Source organism: Eschrichtius robustus, chromosome 7 (assembly GCF_028021215.1).
Source record: "Eschrichtius robustus isolate mEscRob2 chromosome 7, mEscRob2.pri, whole genome shotgun sequence".
In the NCBI taxonomy this organism is placed as follows: Eukaryota; Metazoa; Chordata; class Mammalia; order Artiodactyla; family Eschrichtiidae; genus Eschrichtius; species Eschrichtius robustus.
Window position 1 is genome coordinate 105465294 of NC_090830.1, and position 26568 is coordinate 105491861.

Genomic DNA, 26568 nt, shown 5'->3' on the forward strand with positions numbered 1-26568 from the left:
ATGTTTATATCTTACCTTTCTACTGAAACACAAGCTCCTGGGGGCAAACAATACCTTTCTCACCTCTGTATGCTCCACAGACAGGTATCAGTAAATGTTTTCTGAACCAGATTGAATTTAACTTCAAGCAAAGTGACTCTGGTGTTCATGGAATGAAATGAATTTGAAGTGGCCAACTCTGGCTATGAATGTTTTTTGGTTTTTTTTCTTTCTTTTTTTTTTTTTTTTTTGCACTTCTAGCATTGAACAATGCATACTTTTAACAGATTGTTCTTCAAAAATAGATGTGAGATTTTAAAAGTAGTTTATTCTGGCCACGGGGACGTAGGCTCCAGTCAAGCTAAATGACATCTGGCAAATCAAGTCGGCAAAGTAACAGGTTTTCAGAAGGTCAAGCTGGTGGTCTGAGTCAGCCCACCCCTCTGTCATGGGAAAAGTCTCGGAGGCAGGCAATGAAAAGCAGACCTTTTGACACCACACATTTTCAGTTAAGCCACCTATGCCCTAGGCTCTTCAACCTTTGTCATTTTGAAATAAGAGCTTCAGGAAAGCATTCCTTAAAAGTGAACCCCTTAGATACAAACCAAAGACCTGATCCATGAAAGCAATCATTGATAAGCTGGGCTTCATTAAAATTAAAAACTTCTGCTCTGTGAAATACAATATCAAGAGAATTAGAAAACGAGCCAAGAAGTGGAGGAAACATTTGCAAAAGACACATGTGATAAAGGACTGTTATCCAAAATATACAAACAACTCTTAATCTTAAAACTCAACAATAGGGACTTCCCCGGTGGTGCAGTGGTTAAGAATCCACCTGCCAATGCAGGGGACACGGGTTCGAGCCCTGGTCCGGGAAGATCCCACATGCCGCAGAGCAACTAAGCCTGTGTGCCACAACTACCGAGCCTGCACTATAGAGCCCAAGAGCCACAATTACTGAGCCTGCGTACCACAACTACTGAAGCCCATGCACCTAGAGCCCGTGCTCCGCAACAAGAGAAGCCACCGCAAATGAGAAGCCTGCACACCGCAATGAAGAGTAGCCCCCACTCGCCGCAACTAGAGAAAGCCCGCACACAGCAACCAAGACCCAACACAGCCAAAAAATAAGTTAATTTTTTAAAAAAATTAACAATAAGAAAACAAACAACCTGTAAAAAATGGGCCAAAGACCTTAACAGAAACCTCACCAAAGATATGCAGTTAGCAAATAAGCATATGAAAAGATGTTCCACATCATATGCCATCAGGAAAATGCAAATTAAAACAATGAGATACCACTACATAGCTATTAGAACGGTCAAAATCCAGAACACTGACAACACCAAATGTTGGTGCAACAGGAACTCTCATCCATTGCTGGTGGGAATGTAAACTGGTACAGCCACTTCAGAAGGCAGTTCGGTGGTTTCTTACAAACTACACATACTCTTACCCTATCACCCAGCAGTCATGCTCCTTGGCATTTATCCAAAGGAGTTAAAAACTTAAGTCCACACAAAAACCTGCACATGGATACTTATAGCAGCTTTACTCATAATTGCCAAACTTGGAAGCAACCAAGATATCCTTCAGTAGGTGAATGGATAAATAAACTGTGGTACCTCCAGACAATGGAGTATTATACAGCACTAAAAAAAGAGCTATCAAGTCATGAGAAGACATGGAGGAACCTTAAATGCACATTACTAAGTGAAAGAAGCCAATCTGAAAAGACTGCATACTGTATAATTCCAACTCTGTGATATTCTGGAAAAGGCAAAACTACGGAGACAATAAAAAGATCAGTGGTTACCAAAGGTTGGGAGGGGGTGTGGGGAGAAGACGCATATGCAGAGCACAGATGATTTTTAGGGCACTTAAAATATTCTGTATGATATTATGATGATAGATATATACCATTATACATTTGTCCACACCTACAGAACGTAAAACACCAAACGTGAACTCTGAGGTAAACCATGGACTTTGGGTGATTATGATGCGTCGATGCAGGTTCATCCTTTGTAAAAAAAAAAAAAAATGCACCATTCTGGTGAGTGACCAGATTGATAATGGGGAAGGCTATTCATACGTGGGGGCAGAGGGCATTCGGGAAATCTCTGTATATTCTTCTCAATTTTGTGGTAAACCTAAAACTTCTCTTAAAAAAAGAGTCTTAAAAAAACAATAAACAAAAACCTACGAACCTCTAAGTATTCAATTCCCGTGATCTGTGGTCATAATTAGTTTCTTCAACTTGCAGAGGTGAATTTTCCTAAAAATCTTCACTTTTGTGTTCTATCATTAACATTTCAAATTTCTTCTTTGCAGATCCCACTATGTGGATGGTAACCTTTAAAATCAATATCAGTAGTGGTGAATAGTGGTTATCGTAGGTTGGGACTATGAGAGATTTGTATGTTCTTGTGTCTTATATTCCCTGTGATGTTTATATTTTTATAAGCAGATATGCTTTTGAACTCAAAAAACACCCCCAATGAGTTCATGTTTTAAAATTTGAAAAGATCTATTGATATTTAAATTAGAGGGAGTGGACGCGTTACTTTTACACAAAATGGTAAAGATTTTTAAAGAGTCAGTTTAAGGAAAGTGAAAAAAACCAATTTCTTGGCCAGACGTTCTGTTTATGTTAAGGTCTGTGATGGCAGGAGGTGTGGCTGCCTTGCCGTTATTTCTGTCTCATGTTTGTTGCTCTTATTTCCCCCAAGACTGTAAGGTGTTGGTTTTTTTTCCTTAGTGTCTTCCCTAGCATGGAGTTGTACTAAGTACTCAAAGATATCTTTGCTTGGTTGAATTGTCACATTAAGACAAAAAAAGTTTTATCTTAAAACATCCAGATAGGGACTTCCCTGGTGGTACAGTGGTTAAGAGTCCGCCTTCCAATGCAGGGGGCGCAGGTTAGATCCCTGGTCGGGGAACTAAGATCCCACATGCTGCGGGACAACTAGAGAGCCCGCGTGCCACAACTACTCAGCCTGTGAGCTCTGGAGCCCACGCACTGCAACGAAAGATCTCACGTGCTGCAACTAAGATCCTATGCAGCCAAATTAAAAAAAAAGTTAAAAAAAAAAATCCAGATAATCTAGGACATTAAAAGATTTTTCTAAGTTTCTTTTAGCCAGATTATGAAATCATTGTTCAGAACGCCACCCTTGACCCAGCTGTGGTGAATGTTAATTTCATAGAACAAAGATGGCACTTCCAGATCAAAGAAACCTGTTCATTTTTCAAATAAAGAAATTTCACTTTGTCATTTCACACTTAAACATAAAATTGCCCTGCGGACACAGCTCATTTGCAGGCCAGCACTTGCTAACGTTCTTTGAAATCCAAATAAAAGGAACCCAAGTTCTGGCTCATTTCCTATCTCCGTCCAGCAGTATCAGGTATTAAAACGAACTTCTGAGGCAGACCTTGGCCACCTGCCATTGGAACCCGCTGGAAATCAGCTAGCTTCCTAAGAGGATGGGGGACTCAGTCCACAAGCACTGCTGGAGCTTGACTTGTGCTGCCAAGACAGCCCACGAGGTGAGGAGAAGGAGCCTTGGGCAAAGGAAGCCTGGATGGCAAGGGTTTTCTCCCCAGTGGGTTTAAAATTTCAAGAGTTGGTGCTTTTCTCATTTCTAAGGAAGCAGTCTTTGCTCCGGGGAAATGGCGTGTTTTCTGAGCTTGGGCTTACAAGGGTCCATCTCAGGAGATGGGACCTCCCCCTATGCTCCTAACAGCTTGATAAATTGCTTATTCTCAAAGTCTTCCTGGTCCATTAGGACACAACCCACCCCCCTTTTTTAAGATATTTAACAAAAAAGCATTTAGTCATCTCAACATGACTCTGAGCCAAACCAGATCATTCTTTTCTAATAGCTCTGCTTTTTAGAGGAAGCAATTTGAATGTTCATACAGACTGTGGCCCTCAACTGAGCTCATAACTACAGCTACCCAGAATTGTTTTTGTAATGATAATAATAATAAAGACTGCATTAAGGTAGAACTTACTCTATGCCAGGCACTGGGCTAAGTGCTTTCTATGCATTATCTCATTTAATCCTTGCAACCACTTCATGATGTGCTACTGTTCTCCCCCACCTTACAGTAGAGTAACTGAGATTCAGACAAGTTTAGTGACTTACCCAAGGTCACATAGCTAATTAACAATAGACACAGAGGGGCTTCCCTGGTGGTGCAGTGGTTGAGAATCCGCCTGCCAATGCAGAGGACACGGGTTTGATCCCTGGTATAGGAAGATCCCACATGTCACGGAGCAACTAAGCCCATGCGCCACAACTACTGAGCCTGCGCTCTAGAGCCCGTGAGCCACAACTACTGAACCCGCACGCCACAACTACTGAAGCCTATGCGCCTAGAGCCCGTGCTCCTCAATGGGAATCCACCGCAATGAGAAGCCCACACACTGCAATGAAGAGTAGCCCCCGCTCGCCGCAACTAGAGAAAGCCTGCGCACAGCAGCGAAGACCCAACACAGCCAAAAATAAAGAAAGAAAATAAATAAATTTATAACAACAACAACAACAAAAACAATAGAGAGAATCTAACGTAGGCTAGTATGACCCCAAAGCCCTTACTCTTATCCATAATGTTACACCTTGAGAAAAAAAAAGTCTTGTCTCCAAACCTGAATTGAAAGTTCCTGGAGGGGAGGAGGTGTATTTTAAAGAATTTACCACCCTCACTGCAGCATTGAGCAATGGGTCAGGAAACCCAGCAACCAATTTCTTTACTCCATAAATACTAAAGTTGTGTGATGCCAGTTCACTGTAAACTATAAGTTTACTCTTTCTACTTGAATGAACCTCAGTGCTATTTTTTTCCTAAAGGCCCGGCTCAAGGAGTACCTCAAAAGGGCCCATTTAACATTTTGGCTCTTGAAATGGAATAAACATAATGAAACTGTCTTTTATCTACCAGTATACAGGGCTGAATAGTGTCCTCCCAAAAGTCTTGCCCATCTGTAACCTCAGAATGTGATCTTATTCAGAAACAGGGTCTTTTAGATGTAATCAAGTTAACCTGAGATGACACTGGATTAGGGTGGGCCGAATCCAATGACTGGTGTCCATATAAGACGTGAGAAATTTGGACATGGACACACAGAGAGAGCACCATGTGAAGACAGAGACACACAGGGAGAACACTGTGTGATGACAGAGGCAGGGACTGGAGTGATGGGTCTACAAGCCAAGGGACACCAAGGATTGGCAGCAACCACCAGAAGCTAGGACAGAGGCATGGAACAGAATTTCCCTTAGAGTCCTTGATTTCAGACATCTAGCATCCAGAACTGCAAGAGCATAAATTTCTATAGTTTGAGCCACCCAGTTTGTGGTACTTTATTACAGCAGCCTTAGGAAACTAGTAAATAGGATCTAGTAAATAGGCTTAGGAAAAATATCAGTGTAAGAAAAGGCACCCTGGTCCTCCCAATTCAGAGGCTACACCAGATAGCCCACCAGTTGGGGCTGCCTTTTTTGGGCCCGAAAGTACCTACTGTCCTTCCCAGGCTGAAGCAAACGCTGGTGACAGCGGGCATCGGCGGAGGAGAAAGAAATTGGTCGGACCACTTGGTTCAGCCCCTGCTGGCGTGCTGCTCGGGACTGCGCTGTTTCCTCTGTGGTGTATCTGTCATCACTGCTCTGGCAGCAAAGGGAGCCACAGATGTTCTCAAGCTACCACAGGGCCCTTGCGGGGCCAAGAGTGTCCAAGGACAGAGCAGCGTGCCCGTGGTGCCGGTGGGCAGAGGGTGAAGGCAGAGCGCGTTGCTGATGTGCTGGTACCCTTATAAGAGGTAAGGGGCTATGTCAGTCCCAAATGTCCTCAAGGGAGAAGGGGCCAGGTGACCCATGCTGGACACACAACTGCGTGGTCAATTAATGGGCCCAAACCTTAATATCGGGGCATCAGTGGGCTGGGTGAGCAGGGGCAATGGCTGGGATGGGGCTGAGGCAGAGAAGAAGTCACAGAGGAAGGGGGCAGAGACATCACAGGGCAGGAAGGGAGGTGCTGCCACAGGTGCCAAGAAGACCCCTCCGGTGGCCAGAGAGCTGAGTTCAGAACCAAGAAAAACTCAGAGAAGCCAGGACCTAAGGAGCCAAGCCTGGCAGGAACCAGGGCCAGGGTGCCCTCCCAGGAAGAAGAATTTCAAGGCGGGGCGAGTGGGCCCTCCCTCCCTGGGGTGCACACCATGGCTGGGAAGACGGGGGCGTCTGGTGAGACCCCTCCGCGCAGAGGAAGACACAGAGACACGTCTAGCATCCCGTCACCCTGCAAAGACGCTAAGGGGAGGTCGGACTCAGCTGCGTGAAAGGCCTGACTGTCTTGTAGACTGCCCTCCAACCTGCGGCCCAAAACCCACCCCGAGTCCCACGCCCCAACCCCATCCAAAGAAGCACCTGATGGCCCTGAATGACCCACAACCCACAGCCGTGAACAAGGAGCACAAGGTGGGTTGTGCGGCAGGAAGCACTTGGTTAAAGGACCGAGGGGCTGTTCGGAGGCGGGAGGGGGTCAGGGCCAAGGGAGAGAGAGGCTCCAATCCAAGGGCTCCGACCACGAGACTGGCGGCTGAGAGCGCAGCCTGCTGATGGCACATTTAGGAGGTGAAGACACGTGAAGAGAGTACAGGCCACTCCTGAGACCCACAACCAGGCGACAGTGTATGGGGTGCAAGCTACAAACCCAAAGCAAAGCCCTGCCTGGGACCTTCCGCTGGACGGGCTCACGTGAGGCTGCTCAGTCATGTCACCAAGCAGGACCCCATGAGGCCTTCCCAGGATAGACCCCGCCCATGTCCTCCGCCTGCCTTTTGTCTGTAGAAAAACGTTAGTCACAGAATAAATTTAATCAGAGAAGTGAGAAAAGGCAGAAAGAAAGAACAACAGTCAAGCAAGACAAAATAATAATACTTTAGCCGTTAAACAAAGTCAGGGACCTTTAGTTCTTCCTCAGGGACTACAGATACCATTCTGAGCCGTGTCCTTTGAGCTGTTTTGCAGATACTGAAACCCCCCACCAGGTGGAAGAAGTTAACTGTATGCTGCCCACAAGCACGCAGACCCCAGACCCATTGGAAACAGGAGGTTGATGATGCTGACTCCCAATTACCTCACCACCAACCAATCAGAAGAATGCCCACGAGCTGATCAAGCCCTGCTCTTTGAACATTATAAGATTCCTCACTACCCCCTCCAGGGTGGGACACACAGCCTTGAGGGCATTAGCCCGCTGTGGCCCCATTTACCTGGCAAAGCGATAAAGCTATTTCTTTCTACTTCACCCAAAACTGTCTCCAAGATTTAATCTGGCACCGGTATTCTGTCACCGAATTTCGGCAACAGTAAAGGACTGTCTCTCTGTCCCCTCTCCTTTGAAGGGCATTTGGTGAACTCTTGTAATGTCCCAATTCAGGGCAGCTCCACCTGCCTCATGGGGCCCTGTCTAGGTGGGCAGGGAGCTACAGAGAGTACAGTGACAAGGAGAGCTTTCTTGGAGAGTCCTTGTGTGCCATCAGTAGATCCCCCCTGGTGTAGGCTGGGCCTTCAGGAGGGTCAGCTTACCTCCCAAGCCTGGCACGCTGGTCTCACTGGGGTCATTCGGATGTGGAGCTGAAGGTGGATCATAGCAGATCACCAGGTCAATGGTGGCCTGGGTAGAAAAAATTCATTGCAGACAGAATCAGTGCAGGGCATCAGAATGCTATAGACTCAACACAAACCCATTCAGCAGGAGTAAAAGTTCTAGTAGGGGTGAGCAGGGGGATGGGAACGTGAGAAGAGAAAGAGAGAAGGATGACACACCCTCCACTGATTATGTCTTCCCACCGTGTGAGGCCAGGTGGAGTGGGCGTGCCCGGGAAAGCAGTTACCTGGTACAGGTTGCCAAGTGTATCTATCATTGCTAAAGGGCAGCCTCAAAACTGGAGGAAAGTTTCGGGACAAGGAAGCTTGAACTTGTAACAAACCTCCTCCCTAGGCTGGAGATGGCCTCCAATCACAGAATTACAGTCACAGAGGCTCATTCTAAGTGTTTTAAGTTTTTTGTTTGCTCATTGATGTCTTTGTTAATTGCTGAAATTTATTTTCACACTTCTCTCCAAAAAGAATTTTAAGTGACTAACAAAAAGTTATAAAATGATGTGATTCATAAAATGGGGTTCAAAAAAAGGGAAACAAGTCTGATTAAAGAGGAAACAAAAATGCAAACATGAAGTTGAAGATAAGTGCCATACCTCTTGCATTAAATATGACCCCAAGTTGGCTAGAAGCCAAGGCAAGAAGGCGAACAGAAAATGTTATACATAACCTTTCATTATCAGAAAGGAAGAAACATACTAACTCGTTACAGGAGATAAAATTATTCCCATTTTAAAAATCTGAGTTAAATTTCTCACGTGGGGCATTATTTTAGGGCAGAGTTTCCTATACTTTCATATTTTGTGAACCGACAAAATTTCAAAAAAGTTTGCGAGGGGGACTCAACATAGGGTCGCTAATTTTTATTTTGCCAAACACATGCCCTCAACTACCATCTACTACTATAATCATTTCACAAAATAAAGGACTTTTAACAGCAAAAATAAGGAAGGATAAACCTCAAAATAAAAGAAGTCCTTTGAAAATAAGAATGGCACACACACACACACACACACCCAGGTTATCAGATAAAATATAGGACATAAAATTTGGGACATATTTATACCAAAATTATTCATTGTTTATCTGAAATTCAAATTTAAATGGGGACTTCCCTGGTGGCGCAGTGGTTAAGAATCCACCTGCCAATGCAGGGGACACGGGTTTGAGCCCTCATCCGGGAAGATTTCACATGCCGTGGAGCAACTAAGCCCGTGCGCCACAACTACTGAGCCTGTGCTCTAGAGCCCGCAAGCCACAACTGCTGAGCCCGTGTGCCACAACTACTGAGCCCACGCGCCTAGAGCCCGTGCTCCACAAGAGAAGCCACCGCAATGAGAAGCCTGTGCACCACAACAAAGAATAGCCCCCACTCACCGCAACTAGAGAAAGCCCACGCGCAGCAATGAAGACCCAACGCAGCCAAAAATGATAAATGAATAAATAAATAAATTTTTAAAAAAAAAGGAACCATCAATCACAAAAAAAAAAAAAAAATTTAAATGGGCATCCCACACTTCCATTTGCTACTTTTGCTACGCCTGGTAAACTCTAACACACACACACACACACACACACACACACACAATTGCCCTGTTTTTTCCCATCTGTCTGCTCATTAGTAAATACTCCCTCATGGATCAGCACATTCTTTGCCAACTTAAGAACTATGACCTGGGAGACACTGAACAGGATAATAAATGATGCCTCTGACAACAGTTTCTTGGCAAATATAGAATCATAAGAGCAGCGTCTCATGGCTACAACCAGGCCACAATAGGAACACCGAATGCAATGAGGGGCTCAACTGCCAAACTTGAAGAATCCACCTTTCAAACCCTAGAAGAGTCCATGAGTGGCTCGACCTCTGTATCAATGGCTTCCCAGTAACTTCAGGGTCCTCAGAGGTGCTCCAGGCCCTCTTGCAGGGGTGAGGGGATACCAGGGGCCAGGCCTGAGGCCCTCACTCTTCCTTACTCCATTCAATGACTACAATTCTGCCATTTCAGGGTTCTACATATGCTTTCTTCTCTGCTTTAAAGAGGAAAAAAACAGCCAGGAAAATCACTGACTTGTACCATCTTCCCTTAATATCATTTCTCTCAGCCAGTTTTGGGTAGATAGATGATAGCTGGCATTCTGAATTTACATTTTATGATTAGAATGCTAATTCACAGCAAACCTATAAGTTTTGGAGACTAGACCAGCAAAATTGACATTCCTAATGGGCATTAATGCATTCTTGCCTTCAGGGATGGCCTCTTTTAAATTTTCTCCCTTTGCCCAGGCTCCCAAGCAAAATATTGACAAATTGTTTGGAAAACAAAGAGGTCAGAGGTTAACAGGGCAAGCATATTAGCTTTATGAGTGCTTGTTAGCAACCTTAAGAAATCTGAAAGCTGTGATGCTAGAGTCAATTTTTTTTAAAGTGCACTTGAAAAAGAGTCTCTCTCTTCTGGTCTCATATCAGACAATATCAGTGTGTACTTGTTTAGAGAGGCTGCGATCAGAAAACATTCAGCTGCCAATGGAATAATAAAGATCATGGGGATCTCCTTGGTGGCACAGTGGTTAAGAATCCTCCTGCCAATGCAGGGAACACGGGTTCGAGCCCTGGTCCGGGAAGATCCCACATGCTGCGGAGCAGCTAAGCCCGTGCGCCACAACTACTAAGCCTGCACTCTAGAGCCCGCGAGCCACAACTACTGAAGCCCAGGCACCTAAAGCCTGTGCTCCGCAACAAGAGAAGCCACTGCAATGAGAAGCCCACGCACCACAACGAAGAGTAGCCCGCGCACCACAACGAAGAGTAACCCCCGCTCTCCGCAACTAGAGAAGGCCCGTGCACAGCAATGAAGACCCAATGCAGCCAAAAATAGATAAATAAATAAATAAATTTAATTTTAAAAGAATCATGATATTAACATCTTGATATTCTGGTCTAATATTAATGAATTACCTTCTATAGAATGTTTCAAAGAGTATCTGAGACACAGAGCTATACTCACCATACAAATGTTAACAACCAAGTGAATATGCCCAGAGCTGTACCAAGATAGGGTCCCACTCATGCTATAGCATTCTGCCATAGAAAATCAAGTTTATCTACTTTGTAGTTCTGTCAATATGAGTACAGGATGAGGCCATATCATTTGTAAATGCGCCTATTTATCTCAAAACCATTAGGGAGACTGTGTGTGTGTGTGTAGTGAGCTACTTATAATTTCACACTCTTGTCTTAATGAACCTTTGCAAAGCCATCTCACTTCAAAGCCATTCAACAAGAGGGAAATGCTCACCCCAGTCTCTTGCCCCCTTTCGTTTAGCAGGGAGATCAGTTTGTAGGGCAGCGATCGGCTCTGGTCGCCGATCAGGTCTTTCAGGGCTACGGTGGCCGTGCCAATTAACCTGCAGGGGAAAGGAAAAAGCACACAGTAACCCACATAAGAGGCATGTTTCCATTTCCGCACTGGACCTCCCAATCCTCTTCCTGTTCATCTGCGAGCATTAAAATCACTCATAATGAAGCGTGAGCCATTTTGTGCTCTCCCTAGCAGGGTATTTTGGCAATAACCATCACACTTCAGCCTCCACGTCTCCATAACAAGTAGTCATTTCAAGAGTCAAACTATGGTGCCTGTGAAATTTCAAGTCACAAATGAGATCGATGGGTGAGAGACAAAGACTGAATATAACCTCGAAGAATCCAGGAAGAGAGAAAAGTAGGACAAAGTTTAGGCATTCTTCTATAATGGACATTTAAAAGGACTCATAAAACATTGCCCACTGTAACCTGTTAATATGCTGTGATACAAAACAAAAGGGAGTTAAGGTAGCAGAGGGAATTAAGGTTGCTAATCAGCTGACTTTAATATGATTAGACTGGGCCTACCCAGATAATCCAGGATTGAAAGTAGAAGAGGGAGACAGAAGAGTCAAGAGACTTGCAAGAAACACTCAACAAGCTGTCACTAGTTTGAAGGGACCACAAGCCAAGGAATGCAGGCGGCCTATAGAAGCTGGAAAAGGCAAGAAAATGGATTCTCCCCTAGAGCCTCCAGAAGGAACACAGCCCAGCTGACACCTTCATTTTGAAGGTAAGCCCACTGGACTTCAGACCAGTAGAGCTGTACAGTGGTAAAATTGTGACGTTTTAAGCCACTAAGTTTGTAGTAATTTAAAGCAGCAACAGAAAATTAATACAGGTCTCATGCAGAAGTTTTTCTCACTTTCACCTTATTTCCTAAAATTTTTGATTTTTTTTTTTTTTTGGTTCCATCATCCTTCATGTAGGTAGTAGCAGTAGTAGACTTCATCTCATGTAGGCCATGGTCTTCAGAGACTGGCTAATTGATTTAGTAATGGGCTGAGGAAACCACACAAGAACACAGAAAATCTAAGCTTCCACCTGGGCCAGGTAACACATGGTTCAGAAGCTGCTTTGGTGTAACGGATACCTGACCGAATGTGAAAGTCCAAGTCCAGGTTAATGGAAGAGCGTTAGGAATTCACTGACTCAGGCCTGGGCACTGATGCTGTCTGATGTGTACAGCCTCAACGTAGAAGAAATGACTTAAAAGTGCATAATTTGTAAATTTGCCGATTGATTTTCATTGGAATAGTATCATATAGTTAAAGTGGTATAGGAAATAATTTTAATGGAGATAGCTTTGTGAAATAAAGGCCACTTGGGAACATTTGAGCAATAAAAAAACCCAACATTGTCCACTGTAAAAAACACCCCCCCAAGTAAACCTTCTTGCAGTGTAAATAGGTTGCTAGTTTACTGACGGGGTAACTTGCTAACTCACATGTTGTGGAGCGTCATTCAAAAGTTGGATGCGTGCACTTCTTTCTCTTCCTGGACCCCAAGGGATTATATTCAGCCTCTACCACTTACCCATCCACCTCTTATTTTTTTTGTTGTTATATTCTTCCATTTGTTTTCATTTTTAGATTCCACATATAAGTGATAACATACAGAATTTTCTTTCTCTGTCTTACTTCATTCACTAAGCATAATACCCTCCAGGTCCATCCACGTTGCTGCAAACAAGAAAATTTCATTCTTTTTTATGGCTGAGGAATATTCCGTTGTGTATATGTGCCACATCTTCTTTATCCATTCATCTGTCGATGGACACTTAGCTTGCTTCCATATCTTGGCTATTGTAAATAATGCTGCTATAAACACTGAGGTGCAGATATCTTTTTGAAATCATGTTTTCATTTTCTTTGAATATATACCCGAGTGGAATTGCTAGGTCCTATGGTAACTCTGTTTTTAGTTTTTTGAGGAACCTCCATACTGTTTTGTTTTGTTTTTACAGTAGCTGCACCAATTTACATTCCCACAAACAGTGTAAAAGGGTTCCCTTTTCTCCACATCCTTGCCAACATTTGTTGCTTGTGGTCTTTTTGATGACAGCCATGCTGACAGGTGTGATGTGATATCTTATTGTGGTTTTGACCATCTACCTCTTAGCGCACATAACATACTGGTACAGAAGTACACCTGTGTCCCTCCTTACTAGAGTGAAGCTCCTGAAAAGCACGGATGGTTTCCTGCTCTGTTCATTCCTCTAACCCCAGTGCTTGGAACATAGTTTGCTTATTAATAGATATTTACTGAATGAAGGAAGGAAACATTTTTGTAGTTAGGGCACATGATCAAAAAAATTTATAGAACACACATCCCCAGCGAGTTGGTCAATATAAAAGTGTAACCTGTGGAGTATAGTCTGTAAATTGGGGTTATAACACACAACATGGTATGAGAGTGGATGAATTGAAGGAGTTCCCTTTGTGAAATGCAATCAAAAAGCAAAGAGAGTCCAGGGGTGTGCTCTCAGTATACATATTGAAAAAGGAAAAGAGAAATAGTAAGAATTTTTAAATGCTATTTACTTATATCTTGTCTATATTTGCAGCCACTTATACCAACAATAGCAGATATGATAGCCTGGAATATCATTAGCATAAAGTTAGAAAACTAAACATCAAGTCCTCAAAATGATAGGAGAGATTCCTTATAGCAAAAACCCCGTGGTGAAGAAACCATAGTTGAGAATAAAAATAGCTCTGGGCTTTCAGGCAAAAACAATCAGGAAAGATCTCCCTGTGGAGAAATATTCATTTTATTTAAAAATGTTGGGCTTCCCTGGTGGCGCAGTGGTTGAGAGTCTGCCTGCCAATGCAGGGGACACGGGTTCGAGCCCTGGTCTGGGAAGATCCCACGTGCCGCGGAGCAACTAGGCCCGTGAGCCACAACTACTGAGCCTGCGCGTCTGGAGCCTGTGCTCCACAACAAGAGAGGCCGCGATAGTGAGAGGCCCGCGCACCGCGATGAGGAGTGGCCCTCACTTGCCGCAACTGGAGAGAGCCCTCGCACAGAAACGAAGACCCAACACAGCCAAAAATAAATAAATAAATAAATAAATAAATAAATAAATAAATAAATATTCTTAAAAAAAAAAAAAATGTACATTTTGTTTTAAAATCAGGAAGTGAAAGTTGATGTCGACATAGACACGTTATTTTTAAACAGACATATATCTGTATTCTCATCCCCCACTCGGACCTCAGAAATAGGACCAGATTGTAGATTCGGGGTCTGTCATCCAACCACATACGTCCAGTGACTCAGAATAAGTGACTTCACTTCCTGTGAATAGATACATTATATCACACAAGACCAAACACTGCTATGGCACCCTGTTTCACACAACTTAGCCCACGACGTGAACCACTGGCACAGGGCTTCTTGGAAGAGTGCACTGACTTGAAACGAACACACCCAAGACATTCAACAACCATGATGGATTCTCCTCTCTTCTAATATCACAAGTAGAGTCAGAAAAGAAAAATTTTGCCTCCAGAGGATTAAGAGTGCACTTTTCAGCCCTTTTAGGTCAATACAGAAATTAGGTCTCTCTGTCAATGCTGAGAATTGACGGGACCTTTACAGAGTAATTTTTCAGATGAGTACGTTCACTCCGTATGTTAGTTTCTTGTTTGTTTGTTTTTGTTTTCTTAACATCAGTATGTTTTCTTCTCACTTGGGTTTTTATTCCCCTGATATATTGAGGACAAGAGACTACCCATGACTCCATCTCCACTTGATGAAACAGAGAAACCTCTCACACAAGGTGAGAACCCCTGGCAAAATCTCTTCCAGCCCCACAGGGTGTGAGCTTCTCGCCATGGGCTTCTCTCCATGTTTCAAGACAGCAGGCCAAGGGGTTGGTTAATTCGGTTTTTTCAATAAGAACAAAGTGTGAAAAGGTTTAAAAGTTATCTGACTGGTACTCACCTTGGAAAGACATGGAAACACACTGGATTTTACTCCTCACAGTTCCATGATTCATAACCTAACTTCATGATTAAAATCATAACATTGTACACTTGAACATGTACTGATTTGCTTTTGCTAAAGCCAAGATGACCTGAATCTCTATCAACAATAAATAATCCCTGGAACAAAACAAAAAACACAGCATGCAGGGATGATACTGAAGTGGAAAGAGGGCTGACCTGGGTTGGACCAGCATTTATCAACAGCGGCACTACTGACACTTTGAACTGGATAATTATTTGTTTTAGGGGGCTGTCCTGTGCCTTGTCAGATGCTCAGCACCTTCCCTGGCCTCTACCCACTAGAGCATCTCTACACATTGCCAGTTGTCTCCATAGGCAAAATCACCACAGGCTGAGAACCACTGGGTTAGACAATTCCTGTTCTACCCCTAACTCTGTGTCCCAACTTCCTTTGAGGACTTGCTTAAGTCACCCAAATCTCTGAGCCCCCTTCATTATCTGCAAATGAGTAGATTGAAAGAATTCCTCAGACCCTTTTTAGCCCTGAAAGTCTGCTACTGGCTTATACATGTGATGTTCCTATGTATGTCTATTCAGAAAACTCTCTCATGTTATACATTTCTTTTCTCTTAAAGCCTTTGTTCATTGATTTAGGGGGAAAAAATATCCTAGAAAATGTCCATAATGAACAATCCAGAATACTAGGCAAGTTTTCTGCCTTCAAAGGTATTGGCCTATAACATCAGGAGTCAAACAAATTCCCACAGGGTGTCAGGAGGAAAGTTTAGGCCAATAACAGAAATGTGGAATACAGTGAGTATTAGGTAAGACAATAGGGAGTGGTGGGACTTGTGGCTAACTGGGGAGAACAGCTTTGCCTAAAACACAAAACCCATCTGCTGGCCCTTTATGGCCCTGAATGGTCTTACAACCTCCATTCTGACTCATCCAGTATCCGCTGCTTTCCCCTCCCCATGAGAGGGTGTGAGAGGATGGTAACAAATAAGAGACCAGGAACGGAGTGAAATAAAAGAAGCCAATCATGAAGTCTGATCTCAATTCCTTCTTTCAGAAACCTTTAGTCCCATTTCTTAAGATTTGCTTTTTCATCATAAAATTCTTATGCTTGTGGGGGTGGGGTGGGGTGGGGGGGAGGGGAGGGAGACGTCAAAGAAAACTTAAATTTCTTTTTTTCTGAGGTAAAGATAGTGCGTGTTTAGATGAAAGCCTAGAAAGACTTTAATCCACAAAATATTTTTAACGGCTCAGTGAGTTGAAGAAAAATGTAAACAGTTACAACTTCTAAGATCTTTCACTGTAAGTTGAAGAAAACATCCACTATGGTTGTCTGAACTCTATAGGGCTTTGAAGGCAAGCCTGGCCTGGCCTATTTTCTATGATGTTGCTTGGATACAAAATACAGTGAGAGACTGGGAAATGATGACTTGGCCTCCTACACAGGGAATAAGAAGAGTTCAGTCGGACCACAAGCCAATTTCCTTTAAAGAAGGTGATACTAAACCAAGACCCTATTTCTTTCATATTACTAATGCTATAAATATGTTAAAATATTATGGTGTGAAAGGAATGGGGAAACTTTTGCCCTGTGTTTTCATGGAAAAATAAGAGTCTCCCCATGGGCTCCACCCAACACTAAAATGGATGGACCACGCCTCAAAAAGAAACTTATGGTGCAAGAATAATAAACAGCAGATGTATTCTGAAATGAAGAAAGAGCCAGTCCTTCTCCTATTCCTTTCAGTCCACAAACGCTCATATAGTTTGTTGTTGGTTCTCTCTGTGACATCAAACTAATTCTAAGCAATGGAAGCAACTACTTGAAAATTAGATGTTAGGTTTGGGGGAACTAAAGAGTTTAACTGTAAACTAGTCAACTCAGTCATGCAAGTGTTGGTTAAGAACTTCTGTTTTCTTGTTAAAACAGAGTCTAGTGTGTTTAAAAGAGAAATGGAAAACGTTTTCCCCATTGGCCTGGACGCAAATGTTAACAGTCGCATGCCACTGTGGTGAGTAAGGGCTTTGCTGGCTGAGTTCTTAGTCAGGGGAACTCACATCTAGCGAGTTGTTCTTCTGTGCAGCAGGGACACAGCCCACATGGATTACTGGGGGAGGGTTTACTGGAAATTCCCTCATGAAGGAAAGGAAAAATAAGTTGGAGGCTGGAAAGTAAATCATACGTTGCTCTGTTTCTGCTCCCAAGGACTGCAGAACTACCAACCTCCCATCCTCCGAGGGGCAGTAACAATCCCCAACGGGGCTGGGGAACAAATGCTTTTCTGAGTGGCTCCCAGGCCTCCTGCAGGACCATGACTCGCCCACCCTTTGAAGCACTGGGCTCTCAGCCAGCTGGGCCTTGTCGTCTGCGCCAGGCCCAGAAGGCCAGTGGGGATGCTCGGCTGGGTCCCGTCCCCTCCGCAGACTTCTCCCTCCCCTAGGCCAGTATCAGTGGAGCTCCTCCCTTGGCTCTGAGCCGAAAGGAGGGAGCACCAAGCCCTGCACCTTGCTTTCAACCAGATCGGGGGAGAGGCAGGGGCAGCCATGGCAATGAATCCTATCACAGGGAACCCTGGAAAGCACCTCCCCAGCTCTCCCATCCATCTCACCTGTGGGGAACCCTCCGAGTCTCCCAACCGGCCCACCCTTGCACTCTGGATTAGCTCCTAAAACTGTTTCTCAGAATGTGGTTCCCCAGACTTCCCTGCAGCAGAATCAGCAGGGCGGGTACAGATTCCCAGGACCCTGAGTCAGACTTTTTCTTTAGTTAATTCTTATACCCAGGAAGTCTGAGAAACAATGGTCTAGAACAGGTGGAGGGGTGGATGGAGGGCGGGGGGGTAGGGAAGGCAGCTGGCAAAGCCAGACCTGGGGAACAGGGAACACGTGCAGTTTTCTAAAAGTACATTCAATGTGATAATACAGGTTCACGTTTGAGAAATGGACATAGCAATCAATTATTTAATAGAACAAAGGAGAAAGCAAAACTCCATCAAAATCTACTCGGCAGGCCTAGTTACCTGCGCCCTCCAGTGGCTTCCCCTCCTTACTCCACACCAGGATTGTCAGAGGACTTTGAGGCCTTTGTCCTGTTCATCACAAGGGAGCAGGGGTTCTAGAAAACCTAGAAACTCCTAGTCCACAGTGGTTCCCCAACCTAGCCGTGTACAAGCCCCCTGAGGTGGAGGTGTAACAAACTCCATGCCCAGATTTTGGAATCACTGAACTAGCCTGGAGGCTGTGGCAGTATCTGCAGGATTCAGGGCCAGCCTTTGCTGCAGACAGCATCACTTTAACAGGGGAAGGAGCTGAGTGGAAGCCCAGGTCTCTTCCCCACAGCTCTCCCGGGCAGCGAGGCTACAAGGCCAGGGGTGGGTTAACTAGCCTAATGCCTGGCATGTAGAAGATGTCCGAGAGTTATTTCTTGAATAAATGACTGTAACCCGCTATTTTGCTATTTGCTCCTGACCAATTCTCCTGTTCATTCAGTCCTCAAAGTTCTGGCTCTACGCTTGCCCGTTCGGGACAGTTCAACAGAACTCCCAGGCTCTGTCTCTGTCTAATGCCCTCATCCTTTAGACTCAAGGCAGTAGTATTCATTCATTCATTCATCAAGCACTTGGACCTTATAAAGTAAGGGGGACAGCATAACATAGTGACTAAGAACTTGGCGCTAGACAGAGCTGACTGATTCAGACTTATCCTTGTACCACAGATTGTGTAACTTCTCTGAGCCTCAGTGTCCTCATCTGCAAAGTGGGGATAATGACAGCTCCTACCTAACAGTATTGTTGTAAGGATTAAAAGGATGATCTGGTAAGTGCTTAACATCACTTTTCATTATTATTTCAGACACTATTCTGGAAAAAGGGATCCTAAAAAAAATATGACTCCAAGTCAGTACTTGCAGGGAAAGCTGGTCTGAACTCATGCACAGCCTAAATCACAGGAAGGCGGGTTTATCTATGCGGAGTGTGGGCAAGTGGGCATGAATGAACAGACAAGAACCCTTTGTAACTACCCACAGCCATTTCTATACAATCACTGGGCGGAGTTCTTAAAACCAATCCTTTCTCTTACGTACATCAAATAGCTCCCTCCCCACCGTCAGTGCTACATATACACCATGAATCTGTTTGGAAAACAATTTTTATTTTCAGGATTAGACCAGAAGTAAACTTCAGCTGTAGCTGAATTCTCATAAAATCCAGTTAGTTGAATCTGAATGCATTTTTAAAGCCATAGGTCTCATAAAACATTTCACTATAAAAGAGACCCCAGAGCAAATCCTTATATGAAAAACCTTTCTAAACCAGCGCACGTGTACGTGCATGTGCACACACGCACACACACCCCCTTTACCCTTTTTCTCCCCTTTTCCCCTGCTTCATTCTTCTTCATCATATTTATCACCATCTGATAAACTATATGTGGATTTACTTGTTCATTGTCTGTTGCCTCCACTCAGACGTGAGCCCCATGAAAGGCATGGAGTACCCCCAGCGCCTAGAGCAGTGTCTGACACACAGCAGCCATAAGCAAATATTTGTTGAATGAATAAACTAATTGATACATCACTGAAGATAGTCCAATGACCTTGCAAATGATTTATAGGTTATGAAGCTTCCTCTCCTGAGAGATGTTCCTCCAAGTACAATCAGGAGATAATTACAGCTCTTATTATGAAATGCCTTTCTCTTTCAGTCTCTCTGGGTATTTCTCACCAGGGCTGTGATCTCCCCAAACAGCGGGGTTCAGCCTCTCCAGCACCCAGAGCCAGCCAGCCCAAACCAGCTTTGATCTTTGCATAGCTTTGTTGCTCTGTTGAAAAAGCGGAACTAAAAAGAAATCAGAACCGGGAGTTCTGTTCCAAGTACCATCTGCCTCTGGCTTAGACTTTCGCACAGCCCGAGAAGCTACTCCAGGTAGAAAACCTGCCTCAACCCTTCTCACCAACCACACAGGGGAAAAGGAGAGGTCATGGGGACCGCCTCAATTAATCCCACTGCTATGTTTACACATGGTAGTGGCAGAAGCGAGTCTCACCACTAGGGGAAATACAAGTATTAAAAGCTTGAACACAAGGTCTTCCGTACACCAGTAAACAAAAATTTCTCATAAGCAATACCACACCATCCCATCAAATTAATTCCATTCCAAACCGCAGTCTTTGTTTTCTCTAAGCAAAAACAAAACAAAAACAAAAAACCCTTGCCCAGGGAGTTAGTATATTTCATAACCCAGGCTTGTCCTTTTGCTTTTTCTAATTCTACAGCCCCCAGTACCATCCTGTGTGTAAGTGTGTGTGTTAGTTATGCTGTGCTCTCACTCATCCTGGCACTCTGGCCCTCAACACACACACACACACACACACACACACACACACACACACACACACACAGGAAATAAACATTGGAAGGTCTGAGGTTAAACTCTGGATTTACGAGGTTAAATCCACATGCTTCTAATTAAAGAGCTGGGTGACTTTAAGCAATCTGGTGAACCTCTCTGAGCCACATTTTTCTCAACTCGAAGATGTCAATAAGCCCGTCTGACTCAAAGTCATTATAAAGATGAAAACCCATGGTGTGTGGAGCAGTTTTAGCACAATTCCTGGCCCATGGTAAGCCCACAATAGATATTAGCTCTTATGTTGTTCATCAGGAAATTTAAGTGATTTTTTTCCTTAATTATATTAAATTTGCCCTTATGTCTATCACTTACTGAGGAAGTATTCCAGCCACCATCATGAAGATGAAGAAACTTGCCAAAAGCCACCCAACCAGTAAGTAGCAGAGCCAAAATCCAAACTAATCTCATGATCATGCAGCTGACCACTTGCCCACACCACCTCTTATGCAAGAACTCGGGTAAATTTCCTCCTAGGTATATTGTGAGGTCTTCGGTTATCTTCTTCTTACATTACAGCAAAGCAGACAATTTACCTTCAGAGGATGTCTCTAACTTTGCCGTGCATTTGTGTGGGGTATATGTGACGGTTTCAAATGTACAAGTATACACACGTGGAGGGGAAAAATAAGAGTACTAGGAAGGCAAACTCTTAGACAGTTACAGTCATTTTATATCAGACATTGTAATTTGCATTCCTACACGTTCAATTTGGATCTTTTTTAATACCTTCCACGTCTCTACTTCACTTGCTCAAGCTTTCCTCTACCTTCCTTAACCTGTGGAATACGATTATAATACCTGTTTCATTGTCCATACCTACTCATAATATCATCTAATAGTGTATCTGTTTAATAACGATGTATCTATTTTTTTCTTCACAATACTGAGGTAAAATCCTTCTGAGTACTCTACCTTATGCTCATGAATTTGAAGGTTTTCCCACTCTGGATGGTGGGAGCATTAACTATTCTCAGCCCTCAGGTAGTTTCCTCACTGACCAGTACTCACCTGAGGAGTCAAGCGGAGCCCTCTGCAAATCTCTGGAGCACTCTGCGTGGGTGGTGGGTGTGTGTGTGCACACGCGCCTAGCTCTAGGCTCCCACCTGCACCTCCCCAACTCTGGGAGACGACCAGGATCTGCCTGTCCTGCAGTGCAGCCTGGAAATGCTCTCTAGGCATGAAGCTGGGCACTCAGAGGGCTCAGCTCATTTATCCCCCTCTCTTGGGGGTCACTGTCCTGTGCTGCTGGTGTCCAGTATCTGAAACCACTGCGGCATGTATTTCATCTACTTTTTCAGTTGTGTCAGGTGAGAGGGTAAATCTGGTCCCTGTGACATCACCTTAGCATGAGCAGAACACACACGTACACATGCACGCACAAATCTGAGAACTTGTAAAAATCTTTCATTCCTATATTTCCAGGTTCCTGAAGATGCTTCTTCTTTAGGAACTCAGAGTGACAGCAGGGCCAGGATGCCAAGAGATCAGGGTCCCAGCCTCAACCCCTCTGAGCCTCAAGTCTCATCTCCACTTCTCGAGGTCATTGTGAAGATCACATGAGATGAGATATATTCTCTGAACTCATCTTGTTCATTGCAGGGAATGAGCTTAAGTGACTTATTACTCAATAACATAAAATGCCTGCTTAAAACTTTTACCTAAGAAGGATGTACCAATACTCTGACAATGAGTGGGGGGTTTTTTGTTTGTTTTGTTTGTTTGTTTTTTGGCAAAATTAGAAAAAAATTTTTAAGCTAGGGAGTTCCCTGGTGGTCTAGTGGTTGAGATTCGGTGCTTTCACTGCAGCGGCCGGGGTTCAATCTCTGGTCGGAGAACTGAGATCCTCCCACAAGCAGTGCGGCGTGGCAAAAAAAAAAAAAAAAAAAATTAAGCTAAAAGATAATCATTCCACCTACATTTTGGTCCCTATAGGTGGTCAGAGGTTTTCAGTATAATGGAAAAGTCAAGAGCACAGGTCTGAATATAAATGCTGACTCTGATACATACCTGCTGTGTGACCCTGAGCAGATGACTAAACCTCTCTGAGAAAAAAGCTGGGTATCTGTGAGGATTAGGTGGGATAATGCATTCAAAGGGCTCATTAAGGGACGGCCACATTGCCTGTCTGGAAAGGGAACTCTCATTCTTCAGCCACTGGGAAAATCATTCCACTCTGACTTTTCAGCTAAAAATACCATTTCATGTTCATCATGTGACCAAGAGGCTCCTCTAGCTCTTCCCTCACCCTCTTTCAGTCCACATGGCTGGTTGGATGACTGTAAAATGAGAAAGAACAGAGTCTGCGCAGAACAGCCCCACCAGCTCGCAGCACCTAGGGAGGGACGTTGCTGATGCACCAGCACTGCGCGTGCTCAGACTGCCCGGTCCAGTCCCTATGGGTGTGGGCACCATGCTCAGGCAAACCCAGGCAGCCTGGTGCTGTTTGCTTACATGCCCTGGGGCTGCAGACTCTGGCGTGAGGGCATTATTTACACAGCCAGTCTCCAAGGCAACAGCAAAGTTCACAGGCAAGACATTCCTTAAGCCCGTAGAAAAATTCTCTGCCCCCACCCTGTGCTTCCAGGTGAGAGAGACGTTCCCACACTGAGCAGTGAGCACAGTCTCAAGGCCAAATCTTTAACAGAAAAGCCAAGAAGAAAATACGAGACCAAAATACACAAATATTTTGGGCAAACATACCTAAAATATTGCCCTGCTGTCATCCAAGGGCCCCACCGTGTTTTCAACAGGTATGAAATAAATACATAATGTTCTCCCAGTATTGTTTTCCCTGCTTCCTAACTGGTTCCTACATCCAAACTCCACACAGAAAGTGCAAGCGATACATTAAAAATGTAAATAAGATCATACTCAGTACCCTTCAACGAACTTCCATCCTACTAGGAATGAAATCCAAAGCTTGCACTGTGGCTCACAAAGCCATGCATGTTGTGGCTTTGCTGATCTCATCTCCTTCCCCCATCCCAGCCCTCTGGCCTCTTCGATCTTTCTCCAACACCCAGGTATACGCCTGCCTCAGGGCCTTTGCACTTGCTGTTCTCTCTGCCAAGAATATTCTTTCCCCCAGAAAGCTGCATGGCTCATTCTTTCACTTTATTTAGGTCTCTGCTCAATTGTCACCTTATCACCACCTCACATAAAACTTTCCCCCACCCTCAGTAACCATCCTCTTACTCTGCTTTAGTTTTCTTCACGGGCTATGACAGTTTCCTCCTTAGATTACAGCACTTCAGAGTACCTGATCTATTACATATTTCTTCATGTATCTGTCTGTTTTGACGCTCTCTCGAGCATGAAACATTCAAGAAAACAACAACTTTGTTTGAAACATAGATGAGAGCTCCCAGGCCAGCCTGCCAGGCTTTATTGCCATGTTCAGATAGATGAGGCACAAAGTGATGAGGCCTGAACCAGGCTGCTGGCTGTGGCCACAAGTAAGAAGCACATCGGGCTTCCCTGGTGGCGCAGTGGTTGAGAATCTGCCTGCCAATGCAGGGGACACGGGTTCGAGCCCTGGTCTGGGAAGATCCCACAGGCCGCGGAGCGACTAGGCCCGTGAGCCACAATTGCTGAGCCTACGCGTCTGGAGCCTGTGCTCCGCAACAAGAGAGGCCGCGACAGTGAGAGGCCCGCGCACTGCGATGAAGAGTGGCCCCCGCTTGCCGCAACTAGAGAAAGACCTCGCACAGAAACGAAGACCCAACACAGCCATAAATAAATAAATAAATACATACATACATACATAAATAAAAATTTAAAAAAAGAAAAAAAAGAAACACATGGCACAAACAGTGGAAAGAAAGAGAAGTAAGATTTGGCAACAGATTGGATAGGATGTAACAGGGAGAAGATCCACAGAGACCGGAGGTTTTGAGCTCAGTGGTCTGGAGCTGTGCTCTCCACTGTGATGGCCACCAGCCACACGTGGTGAGGGAGCACTTGAAATATGGCTGGTCTGGACAGAGATGTGCTGCTAATGTGAAATACTAAGTCTTTGAAATCCGGCGTGTAAGAATAAAATGCATGTAAAAATGTCTCAATGATTCTTAAAATATTGATTCACATAGTATATATATTATCATTTCTATGTGTAAATAAAACATATTATTAAAATTCATTTCATCTGTTTCTTTTTGTTTTATAACATGGCTACTAGAAAAAATTTAATTACATATGCAGCCTGCACTATACTTCTTTCGGAGAGGGCTGGTCTAGAATATAAACAGTGGTACCACTTGCAGAAAGAGGAGAGGAAAGAAGAGAAAGAACTATTATTAGTAACAGTTAGGAGGCTACAGTGAGGCTTAATCACCCGCTTCCCCAGAACTTTGAAATCTGGTAAATAAAACTGCCCTCTGGAAGTTGGGGTGGGGCATAGAAAATCATATAATTGCTTCAAAGCTGAGATGTACAGCATAACCTTAAAAAGCTAGAATGGTTTTTCGATCCAAGAGAGTAGGTCCAGAATCTACCAGAATGTATTTATGTAGCTTAAGAAAAAAATGCATCGGTCACAAGGGACATTTGGTCAGCAATGAAACGTGGAAGAAAGGATCTCATGAAAGGTGACATGGGCAGTAGCTATCAAAGCCTGTCCGGGCTCTTAGTCTGACGCCATTAAGCAGAAGACCCCAATGACTAAGATGCCCATCTAATTTACTGTCCAAATCAAGCCGCTGTTGACAGCAAAAGCGACATCATAAATCATTGTGCTGGGACAACGAACCAGGACTATCCAAAGCAAATCAGAGCATATGGCCACCCTATCTCAACTAATTCATTCTAATTTACTGCTCTCACTGCAGTCTTCTGATCATACCAAATGTACCTGAGACTAAGACATACATTTTAAAATAAATTCACATTACTAAAACCTGGGATGCTTCTCACAATTGATGTGGGCATTTAATATCAGGCTTCTTCCCCCCCAACACCGCCCGCCCCAAACACGTTACTAATTTAATAGTACATCTTACAGTCAGTGATATCTTACAATCAAAGATAGAGAGTAATTTGGCTTCCCATGTGAAATGACATGAAGGAAAACAGACATTTCTCCAAAGAAGACATACAGATGGCCAAAAAGCACATGAAAAGATGCTCAACATCGCTAATTATTAGACAAATGCAAATCAAAACTACAATGAGGTATCACCTCATACCAGTCTGAATGGCCATCATCAAAAAGTCTACAAACAATAAATGCTGGAGAGGGTGTGCAGAAAAGGGAACCCTCCTACACTGTTGGTGGGAATGTACAATAAATTGGTGCAGACACTGTGGAAAACAGTATGGAGGTTCCTCAGAAAACTAAAAATAGAGCTACCGTATGATCCAGCAATCCCACTCTTGGGCATATATCCAGAGAAAACCATAATTCGAAAAGATACATACACCCCAATGTTCACTGCAGCACTATTTACAGTAGCCAAGACATGGAAGCAACCTAAATGGCCATCGACAGAGGAGTGGATAAAGGAGATGTGGTACATATACACAATGGAATATTACTCAGCCATGAAAAAGAACAAAATAATGCCATTTGCAGCAACATGGATGCACCTAGAGATTATCATACTAAATGAAGTTAAGTCGGACAGAGAAAGACAAATATCATATGATATCACTTCTATGTGGCATCTAAAAAAATAATACAAATGAACTTATTCACAAAACAGAAACAGACTCACAGACTTAATAGAAAACTTATGGTTACCAAAGGGGAAAGGTGGGGGGGAGGGATAAATTAGGAGGTTGGGATTAACATATACACACTACTATATATAAAATAATCAACAAGGACCTACTGTATAGCACAGGGAACTCTACTCAGTACTCTGTAATAACCTATATGTGAAAAGAATCTGAAAAAGAATAGATACATGTATATGTATAACTAAATCACTTCGCTGTACACCTGAACCTAACACAATACTGTAAGTCAACTATACTCCAATATAAAATAAAAATTTTTTTAATTCATTTAAAAAAATTCATTAATCAGAGTAGAATGCCCTCCCCAACCAAGCAATTTATTTCCATTGGAAAATAACAAGTATTATGGTTTTAAGAATTGTTCTCTTGTGAGTTTAGTTAGTTTGGATTGATAACCTAAGACTGCGTTCCAAGTCTAAGGCCAAAGTCTAGATCA

General features: G+C 43.7%; 1 protein-coding gene across 2 annotated transcripts in view; it reads right to left on the minus strand.

Moving 5' to 3' along the window:
- The window catches only part of MYOF (myoferlin), a 157475-nt gene that overhangs the window by 105247 nt on the left and 25660 nt on the right, over positions 1–26568 (minus strand). For both annotated transcript variants that reach the window (XM_068548215.1, XM_068548214.1), the window contains exons 4-5: positions 10952–11060; positions 7578–7665 (exon numbers count right to left, since the gene is read on the minus strand). In XM_068548215.1, the coding sequence (XP_068404316.1) occupies positions 7578–7665; positions 10952–11060 (197 nt within the window). The remainder of the gene's footprint in view (positions 1–7577; positions 7666–10951; positions 11061–26568) is intronic.